The 10,327-nt window shown below is 39.6% G+C and overlaps 2 protein-coding genes across 3 annotated transcripts; both read right to left on the bottom strand.

The window, feature by feature from the left end:
- On the bottom strand, positions 1-4,979 carry LOC108610481 (arrestin domain-containing protein 3). Its single transcript, XM_089468620.1, has 4 exons — positions 4,469-4,979; positions 4,084-4,409; positions 1,353-1,995; positions 1-1,268 (listed from the first exon to the last, which is right to left on the bottom strand). The coding sequence occupies exons 1-4, from the start codon at positions 4,746-4,748 to the stop codon at positions 943-945; spliced, it is 1,575 nt and encodes a 524-aa protein (XP_089324746.1). The 5' UTR covers positions 4,749-4,979; the 3' UTR covers positions 1-942.
- A 2,098-nt stretch (positions 4,980-7,077) lies between these two features.
- On the bottom strand, positions 7,078-10,083 carry LOC108609349 (uncharacterized). Of its 2 annotated transcripts, XM_089474170.1 has the most exons (4): positions 9,453-10,083; positions 8,627-9,365; positions 8,529-8,590; positions 7,078-7,386 (listed from the first exon to the last, which is right to left on the bottom strand). In XM_089474170.1, the coding sequence occupies exons 1-4, from the start codon at positions 9,565-9,567 to the stop codon at positions 7,196-7,198; spliced, it is 1,107 nt and encodes a 368-aa protein (XP_089330296.1). In that variant the 5' UTR covers positions 9,568-10,083; the 3' UTR covers positions 7,078-7,195. The 2 variants fall into 2 exon arrangements, with proteins under 2 accessions (XP_089330296.1, XP_089330292.1); XM_089474166.1 differs by having other exon boundaries at positions 8,529-9,365; positions 9,453-10,082.
- Between the last annotated feature and the right edge of the window lie 244 nt (positions 10,084-10,327).

The following is a 10,327-nucleotide window of genomic DNA, read 5'->3' as shown; positions in this document are numbered from 1 at the left end:
GGCTATGGGGGTATCAATGAAAACGCAGACAAAACTGAAAGAATTGCTCATTATATATCTATATATTCTCTAGACCTATCCCAGCATATTTTACTGCAGCCAGATCTTAAGAGGCTGCAATTGAGCGTCGATGAAGATGAAGACAGGAATCATACTATTCAAATTTTAACAAAAATGTGTCATCACTATTTTCATTATACTCATCTCGATGGGAAGTATAATAATATCAGTCAAATTTGATTATTTGATTATTTGATTCACGTCAGCCTCAGAACTCTGTGGCCCCACTTTTATACCTAAATTTATATATAGCAATATTCTGGAGCATTTTACATAGTTTTATCGATCAGGAGCATCATTAATTGTTTTTAAATCATTATCAATAAATTGTTGCTGATAATTTATTCATTATTATAATTGTTGTCATTGTTATTATTACCAAAAAGCATTGTTAATATAATTATTACTTGTATTAGAATTTATAAATTAAAATAAATTCGTAAAACAGCTAAGAATTAAGAACTTGTCTTTGTATACGTATTTATTGTCCACTTATGAACGCACAAGTCTTATTTCGAATATATTAGATATAGCTACATTTAGATCTAGATACATGCATACACATACATACATGTTTATTTATACATAATAGTCTAATTGAATTAAAAGGTGCATGTAAGCAATAGAATATTTTGTAAATTTCGTTCTGGCACTCAATAAGTTCGATTTAATGAAATTTCAATTTTGGATGGCAGTAAAGTATAGTTAATATATATGTATATATGACACATACATATTATATATAATATATGAGCTATGAGAGCTTCCAATAAGACGGATTATGATACACTCGCAAATATAATTAGATTACTTAGCTCTAAACACTTATGTCTAGTACAATCTTACGTATTATGCCCCCAATGGGCTTTAAGACACTTGCATTTAAAATTGATGCTCGGCCTGATGCACCTGGGCCGTGGCATCCAGTCGTTGCTCCTGCTCCTGCTGCTCAGCTTCGCCCTGCTCGGACAGCGGGCCGCACAGCGAGCCGAAGGTATCTAGGCTGCGGCCCGTGTGATCCGTGTCGAGCGAGCCATAGGAGCGATAGTAATGCATGTCCAGACCGGAGTCCTCCAGGATCTGTTCATGCGCCGGCGCTGTGCCCAGCAGCGTGCTAAAGCCCGGAAATTTGGGCAGATGTATGCGCGGTTGGCTCTCCAACGTCTGCTGGCTGCCAGCCAGAGTAGCGAAGCTAAACGAAGGCGGCACTGCAATGAAAGAGAGAGAGAGAGAGACAGAGAGAGAGAGAGAGAGAGTAAGAGATAGAGAGATAGATTATCTTCTTCACTCACAGCAACTGTCATACGAGGGCGGCTCGTCGTCCTCCAGCGTCTGATGAATCTCCTCGGCAGCCGCCTCCTGTGGCGTCTCCTCCTGGACCGTGGCGGGGCGTGGCTGTACCCGCTCGATGAGGCGTTGGCGCTCCGGCGTGGGCGTGCGTCGACCCGGCTGCCGGGTGCAGGTGCTGGCCTGCAGATGCTGCAGTGGCGTCGTGCCCACCACAATGGGCACGGAGAGATCCGTGTCGTAGTGGAAGTAGCCGGTCTTCAGCTTCACCTGCAGCGTGTAGTGCAGGAAGACAATGTAGTTGGGGTTCAGCGTGGAGCGGGGCGTGTCCATGGGCACAACAATGCTCGACTCGTACATGCGCTTGGACAGGCGCAGGGTGCGATCCGTGACGATCTCCTTGCAGAGGGTCTTCGTGTAGAAATTGCGCTTGACGGGCTTGCGCGAAAGGAAGACGAAGTGCTGTTTTATGGACACCTCCAAGGCAATAATATCGTAGTGCGGCGATTGGTTGTCGATCTCCACGGTGAAGGGCACCTCCTGCAGAGGCGTAAAGCCGGAGGCGGGCAGCGCCAGGCTGGAGCTAATGGGTCCCGAAACACATGGCCAATGGCAGAGGTATTTGATGTTCTCATCCTTGACAGGCAGCTGAAGGGAGAAAGGGGGCGTTCATGAAGTTGATATAAAAGGAGGCAGGTGAGTAGGTTTAAGGGATGACAGAGATCAAGTTCGCAGAAATCATAAGGGATGGAAAGGTTATATGTTGTCTGCGAGTGAGGAATAATAGAATTAGTAAACCAAAGATTAATCTACATAGTGTCTTTTCAGTTCTCTTCTGAATGGTTGGCTAATACCAATCAAAATAGAGAGTGTATGAGTGTATGGCTTCAAATGTGATTTGTATATGACGTTTAACATGTTGAAGTCTTTAATGTAGTAGTAATTCAGAGAATATAACTACCGCCCCATGATTTATCCTTAAGCTATGCATTCATTAGATTGGATTTACTTAACAGCAGGCACCTGCAAAGTGAGACTTTTAAATTGTTAAAGCGGCAGTTGGAGTAGAGCGAGAATAATTATTTTTATTTTTAGTTTTTATTAAGCACTCGATTTTCTTTTGTTTGCACAAAGCAGCTGAGCAAATGACGAACAAAGACATTGCTAAATTGAAATGAAATGCGAGCAGTTGTACTTCGATTAGTGATTCAGCGATTCAGCAATTGTTCAGCTCTTTCTCTTATTTATTTATTCTATTTGCAGACTTAAGACCATGAATTTAAATTATTGTGCTATGCAAATAGAAAAGATAGAACATTTGTAGCTATTTTTCTTTCGATAAGGCCAAAAGGGATTTGATATAAGTGGATAAGCTGCAGCTAATCTAATCTATGCTGCCGTCAGATAAAGCTACAAATAATGCTCAACCTAACATCGCCTGTTATTTAAAGCTGTAAAGTTCTTAATTTATGTTTTAACTCTTTTCATGGTCTCATACGGCGAGCAATAAGACAATTGTTGTTCTTAGCCTTTACCCTGTGCTCGATCGTTTTAACTTTGGGGAAGAATATAATGCTCATGCTTAAACATTGCTCTAATATTGCCTTTTATATATTATAAATTTAGAATAAAATTTGAAAAAAAAAAAAATATAAAATTAGACACCCACTCACACAGCAACCTTATCAAATATTGGAAATATTTTTAATAAGCTAAACTATTCGCATCCCCATAGCTTAGCTAAAATCAGAAAAATACATTTTATAAATAATATAATAAATATAACTTTGATAACTGTCCAATGGAAAAGGTTCAATTCAGATTAAGCTCAAGACTTAATATAAAGCAATTTGGATACATCAATACAAGTGATTGCTCGCAATTTCGTTTTTATCTTCCATCAGCTCTAGTTTTTTTTCACAGCTAGCCAAATGAGACTCTGAGCATTGGAGAGTGATCATAGGGAGAGTGAAACTCCCCATTTTACAGCTGCAAATCCAACTGCTGTTGTCAACAGTGCTAATTGCTTAAATTGAATACTAATTTACAACTCCATAAATTAATTTTTCATAGAACATTAAATGGCTAAACAATAACAAAGAGAATTAACAAAGAAAGAAAGAAATATTATAAGGATAGCAGCACAACAGATGAAGATTTTCAAATCAAGCAACGCCAAATACTTGAGCTAATTTAACTTGAAATTGAAGTTTTTAAGATTATCTTAAGTTCGAATTCAATTAAATCATGTCCGATTTTTTGTTAAATAAGGTATAACTTTAGATACATATCTAAAAATTCGACACCAAATAATAAAATTAAGTATTAGATGTAGGTATTTTTTTTGGACATATCTAAAAATATCTGTTATCAAGTTTTTGATTTAGATTTGAATCCAAATTCTATATTAAACAATACAACAATTGACTTATATTATTGAGGAATTTTTTACGTCATAAATATCAACAGTATCCACGACTTTTTATCACTCCTCTATTTCTAGCTAATTGTTCATAAGAAATTATCCCTCTATCACTAAATGGCCTATTGCTGCGACTCTTTAGAATATTCTCGCTCTGCATACAATTTACATACAAATTTCTTCATCTCGTATGAATTACCACAGTAAACGCCTACGCACACTTATGAGACACATTCGAGCACAAATTAAGTTCATACATTTTTCTCGGGCCACGTCACTTGGCTACAGATTCAAAGCGAATTGAAAAGACGTACCGCAAACTCCGAGTTATAGTTGAGATCCAATGTTTGGACCACCATGATGGGCTTGCGGAAGACCTCGTCGAAGCCCCAGGGCTTGTCGATGGTCAGCGATATATTGTAGGCTATGTAGCCATAGGGGCCCTTGCAGCTGCTCGGGCAATCGGGTGGTATGCGCAATGTGAGCACATAGACATGCACTCCGGCCCGGAACAGCGAGTTGTCGAAGACGTTGGTGCGTGTGTGCAGATACTGCTGGTGGCCCGAATAGTTGGATGTCTCACTTTTGCCGCTCATGGACCACTGCACCTTGGCCTCGCCCTCGAGGGTAACGTAGACAGCTGCAAGGAGCGAAATTGAGAGTTTGTTTCGGAGATTGGCGATGGCGACGGCGACGCACCATTCACGCGCTTCACCTTGTCCGTGCGTAGCAGAATGCGTCCGCTGATGTATTCGCCGCTGTTGTAGACGGGATTCAGGCGATCCAGCTGAAAAACACAAGTGGTGGGCATGGCTAACAAAGGCCCGAATGCACTGCACACATTACACGGAACAAGGAACAGACACAACGCACGACAAGGATAATGAAAACTCAACCGAACTTTCGCACAGCCAGACGCGCACTGAGCCCTGCGCCTTTGTTGTGCGTCCTGTGTTGCCCTCTCGTTCGCTCGCAGCATCCTTTCGGCTTGTGCCAAAGGGAAAGTTGGAATGGGGGCGCGAATCAATAAGTTGGCGCCATGCGTCTGTGTAACCGTCTACTGTCTGCTTCTGGTCAAAGCAAGAAAAAACGTTACCAAACGCAGCAACGCTTTGTTGCTTGCGTCCCTTTCAGTTTCTTTGTTTAAGCGGCGCCCAAAAAAAAAAAAAAAAAAAAAAAAAAAAAAAAGATAAAACCAAAAAGTAAACACAAAAACAGAAAAACAAAAATAAGGCGACATCAACTGCGCCTCCATGACGAGGTCAGTTTCTCATATTCCTCAATTCTCAACTCTCGGCCTGCACGCATTTTGGCGGCAATATGCGAAGGCCTGATTCAAATGAGCTTCACGCCATTTGGCTAGCCAACATTGCTGCCACAAAATGTGGCAACAAGAGTTTACAGCCTCGGCGAGCACTGGCGCAGCTCCTCTCTGATAGCCTCCGATGCTTTACTCAATTTACTGTAGATAATTGCGGCAATGGGCGGCTCGCCTTGACCCGTTCCAACAATATGGCTTCGCGTATTTGATTAGGGCCCAGCGACAAGGGCTGCGAACGGGAATGGAATGGCCCTGTGGCATATTTATGGACTCATAAAAATCAATGGCAAATCAATTATTGCTCTATAAAACTAAAAACTCATTACTTAAAATATAAGTTCTATTTGAATTATTATTTTAAATATTATACCTGATCAGAGTCATTGTCCTTAATACAAATTTATTTTATTTTATTTTTATATATTTTTTAAATATTATACCTGTATGATTCAAATTATAGTCTATCTATATGATTTTATTTTATTTTATTTTTTTAATATTATGCTTTCGTCAACAAAATTATAGTCATTATTAATACAATACAATATTTCTCATTATTCATTTTGTCTTTATTTTTGTCTCCTTCATTCTCGTTATCGTCATATCGCCATCATTATTACCGTCGTCTCAATAATATTATTATTACTACATATAACTACTATCATTCTCATTATTGATCTCATTATTAATGTCGCCAAATGATTATGATTATTCGTATTACTCTAACTACTATCATTCTCATTTACGCTGTGTTAATTATTATCTTTATCTAGTGATAATTGGTAGAATGGTTGATTTTGCCTATCCGTTAACTTCCAATAGCAACAATTGTCTTTAATCCTATTACCCAACTGAATTGCGACTAGGAACCCAAATATACAGCAAAGTATTTTGTGATATTATAGAAGAATAATATATATTTACCATGAGCTATTCGACTGACAACGAACTAGGATAAAAATTGAATAAATTTGCAGCATTGTAGAGCCTTAACGAATTATCGATAGGCGTTGAGGCGTATAAGAGCTGCTGTAACGACGCAGAAGAGTTTCAGCCTAGATGTTTTAAGTAGATTGACAGATATAGAAAAGCTAATGGATCTACATGTTGCTACAACAATGCTGAAACGCATGGATAAATCTAGGAGGATGCAAATAAATGAGCGGACAGACAGCTCGTAAAGAGTATAAATATCTGTCGGGAAATATCTTTGGAAGCTTGGCTCACACACCGTGAACCGATATGTTTGTTTGCCCGGAGAAGCATTTTCATGGACATGGCCAGAAGATCGTCTACTCCCGTTTGAGATATGCAGATAGACTTTAAATTCTGTAAATTAACACGAATAAGGGTCGATCTTAGGAACGGACAATGAATAGAATTAAGCAAAAGAGCAAAAGCAATGATATTTGGAGGGTAGTCCACGGAGGTCGTAGGAGCACTGATCAGTACTCAGAGGACATAGAAGGCGGAAGGCAGCCGAAGTGGCAGACAGCAAATGCCGTCCGATCAGAGCGAAAACTTAAAAATATGTTTACCTACATCGGCAGCAAAAGTGAAAACAAAAAAATTATAATAAATTACTATCTCTCAAAAAATTATTATTATCATATTTTCAGGTATATTTATTTTTATTAGCGTTAATTTATAATAATTACGATTATTAATATCTAATTCATTCTAAATAAATATAATTAAATCCAATCTTTAAAATAGGTAAAAAAAATAATATATTTAATGATTTGCTCACGTTTTAGTCCAAGTTGTTTATATAGCTGAGATTCTATAGGTTGCTTTATACATATATACGAACTGGACTGTCAATGAAATTTAATCAATGAAATTGGATTTGCTGACGCAGGCGTTGATAAATCCAGCGTTGATAACTTCTGTGCAAATATGCAGCTCTTCTATAAATTTACCCCACATTTAAGCGATATATAACTAAATGCCCGCCCCGGCTAGATAGTATACATACATACACATATTATCGGCAAAAATATTAATATATTCTCACAATTCAATTTCATTTCACCCAGATTTATTTAAAAGCCTGCACGTACCTATTTCAATTAGTTTTATACTTTGAGCTCACAACCATGTCGTTAATTGCGGGGAAACAGAATATCAGAAAAGTAGCGCCAAGCTAAAAGCACGTACGACGGTTTCTTCGGGCGCCGCAGCTTTCGCAGTTGGTCGCCCTGGCCTTTCGCTTTGGATCGCCGGGATCTAATGTTAAAACTGTGGCGCGGCCGCTCACAGATCGCTGCACCAAGTGAATCGTTTTCATTCAAAGCTGGAAAATAGATTGAAAACAGAAAATCCATAAATATATCATTGTCGAAGAGTGAGTGCTCTTAAAAATAATATGATACATAGTTGTTAAATGAATGTTGAATAGGCTATCATCATCATAGTTAAATGAATATTATATAATTTAAAATAATGAAAAATATCTAAATTTAGATAAATGTAAAAAATTATCTACTAATAGAATGAGTAAAAGAAATTAATAATAAATGAATAGTACATAAGTAAAGGTAAAGAAATTATATAGTTAAATTAATTGATTCAAAAATTAATAATTGTAAATTTTTTACTAACTATGTATATAGCGTATATATGAAATTTTTGACGACTTTAAGAATTAGAATCTGAGTACTTTTATATGTATGCGGCTATGATTGATTGATGTTTAATCTAATTAAGTAAATACATTTAAAAAAGTAAAGAGGGAGAAGACTAAAATGGATGATAAATATATAAAATGCCTCCTCTTAGCTTTTCACTTCATGTTAAAATGAGTTGAAGTCTTCAAGTCGGTGCTGCCCGACTAGGAAATACCCTAAACATTGCAATGTGCTGATATTGATATCTGTATATATGTATATTATACAAACAGCATGCGCCCACATTCACATACACATCCATATATGTATGTATATAATAATATATCGTGCGCATTCTACGCGGGTTGTGCATATGGGAAATTAATTGTTTATAAACTTCTGTTCAATATGCACTTTGTAATGAAATTTTCTGGGCATAATAATATCCAGATGTGTGCATTGTTCGCTATAGTTATTTAAAATATTTATGTTTGTATGTGAAGTACTACTATACTCGATTTTTATCGATTATTAATAAATGAGAGCAGTTATAGGGAAGCAAAATTCTAAAATCCTGTTTAGTAGGGCATACACGAATATGCACCGACGGATGGACAGACGAGCAGGCGGACTGACAGACAGGGTAAGAATATGTATGTATTTTTTATGGCGTCTGCTACACCTACTCTTACAAAATTTTCCCGTAGCTATTATACCCTCAATTAGCATTTTCAATGGTTTCAGGGTATCAAAGCTAAGACTCTGAGGCAGAGCATAGCAGTTGTGTAAACATCGTTAGGATCTGCGTCTGTTTTTGGCAAACACTTACCCAAATTGTCGTATCCGAGCGCCGGACTGTCCGTTCGAGCGTCCGTTCGAGCGCCCGTTCGAGCGCCCGTTCGAGCGCCCGTTCGAGCGTCCGTTCGATTGTCCGCTAGGGCGTCAATAGGTGGCGCCACAGTGCCCACCCACAGAGGCAAGCGCAATGGCTGCCTGCAGAGGTTGCTGCCTGCCTCCACAAAGTAGGAGATCTCAATGGGCTCGCCTTGCAGCTGCGTCATAAGGGGCGTGCAGAGCGGCAGATGGAGGTCGCCAGCCCAGTCGGAGCTCTCGTCGAGCACGCGCTGCACGCGCTTCTCCTTAACAGCGGGCTGTTCGCTGCGATAGGTAATCACCTGGCAGAGGCAGGTGCGGCATGTGGCAGGCTCTGTGGGTTGCACCTCGAAGGCAATGCGCTGGCCGGGCACGTAGCTGCTGCGCGACAAGTGCAGCCTCAAGCTCACACTTGAGCTGGTAGCCGGCCTCAAGTCGCGCAGCTCAATGCGCTGCTTCACACACACACTCTTCTGGAAGATCTTGTCGTGCTTGTTGTAGCGTTGCAAGCGCACTTGCAGCGTGTAACTGGTGCGACCCAGGGGCAGGCGGCACATGCCGGGCAGCTCGCTTGGCAGCTGGAAGTCGAAGATGCAGCGCTTAATGCCACGCGGAAGCAGGCAGATGCCCTGCAGCAGCTGCTGCGTCTGGTCCAAGTACAATTTGTCGCCTGTGTAGTTAATGTAGTCGGGCTCCCTGATCGCCTCGCTGTCATTGTGCACGATCTGTGGCAAGCTGCGGTCCACCTCCTGCCAGCCAACTGTGCTGCGGCACCGCAAGCTGATACTGAGCGCTGTTCAAGTGGAGTATCTCATCGTTATCATCGCATCGCTATCAGTTGCATGTCAACACGCTAAAGGCATTTGCTTATTGAACTCACCTTCCACATGCAGAGGCTTTTTGCCGGCGACCAGATCAATCCAGCCCGTAATGTGTTCGCCGGTGTGGTAGACCGCCGAAATGCGCGACAAACAAATTTCACAGTTCATGGGCATGCTGCGAATTACAGGGTATTCCGGCCTGAAAACAACTTTGCCAATTTGCGGCACGCGATAAAATTCAAGTGCGAGCTGCTCAGCAGACGAAGCGCGAGTGGCAGCGGCAAACGGGAAACGACACACGACAACGGCAACAACTTTGGCAAATGTTTTGTTGTTGTTTTTGTTTTTTCAATTGTTTATGGAATTATAAAAAGCAAAAGATAAATTTGAGTTTACGATAGCGCCGCAAGTCCCTGCACGTTATTATTTATATTATTTTATGATTTTATATTTCTATCGAGATTAGCCGCACAGTTGTTTTCTCTTATTTTTCCCAACCTGTTGAGCTGCCAACTTGAATTCGTTTGAGCAAACTGGTTCGAATGGTTTGTGCACTTGTTTTTCACGAAATTCGCACGATGCAGTAAAAAAAAAAAAAAAATTGTCTGGAAAATCTAAAAATATCTAAAAATTTGTTGGGTAAAAAAATACCTGGACTTTACAAAATCTAAAATGAAATGAATAGGCCTATACTCTGATAATCAGGTATCAGAGTCAGAGACGTATATGGCAAAGCATGCCAGACATTTTCATAAATTTTCTGTTGAGCCTCTCATTCTCATATCTAGATATGGGAGTGTTAAAGATATATTTGAGAGATAATTTATATGATAAAGTACTTTACATTACAAAGCAAAATTAATTCAATCACTTAATCAATTAGAAACATTTTATGGAATTTAAAAAGATATAAATATGTCAGCAAATAAATATA

This window comes from Drosophila arizonae, chromosome 2 (genome assembly GCF_054131065.1).
Source record: "Drosophila arizonae isolate 15081-1271.41 chromosome 2, UAZ_ARI_1.0, whole genome shotgun sequence".
Lineage (NCBI taxonomy): Eukaryota > Metazoa > Arthropoda > Insecta > Diptera > Drosophilidae > Drosophila > Drosophila arizonae.
Note: the sequence above shows the minus strand (reverse complement) of the source record. Positions and strands in the feature narration are given on the sequence as shown.

Coding starts and splice junctions, on each gene's coding strand:
- LOC108609349 (XM_089474166.1), bottom strand. CDS start 9,567: ATGCCCATGAACTGTGAAATTTGTTTGTCGCGCATTTCGGCGGTCTAC. Junction 9,366..9,452: donor AAAGCCTCTGCATGTGGAAG/GTGAGTTCAATA, acceptor CCACTTGAACAG/CGCTCAGTATCAGCTTGCGG. Junction 7,387..8,528: donor GCTCGGATACGACAATTTGG/GTAAGTGTTTGC, acceptor TCTATTTTCCAG/CTTTGAATGAAAACGATTCA.
- LOC108610481 (XM_089468620.1), bottom strand. CDS start 4,748: ATGCTGCGAGCGAACGAGAGGGCAACACAGGACGCACAACAAAGGCGC. Junction 1,996..4,083: donor ACTATAACTCGGAGTTTGCG/GTACGTCTTTTC, acceptor TTCTCCCTTCAG/CTGCCTGTCAAGGATGAGAA. Junction 1,269..1,352: donor GCCCTCGTATGACAGTTGCT/GTGAGTGAAGAA, acceptor CTTTCATTGCAG/TGCCGCCTTCGTTTAGCTTC.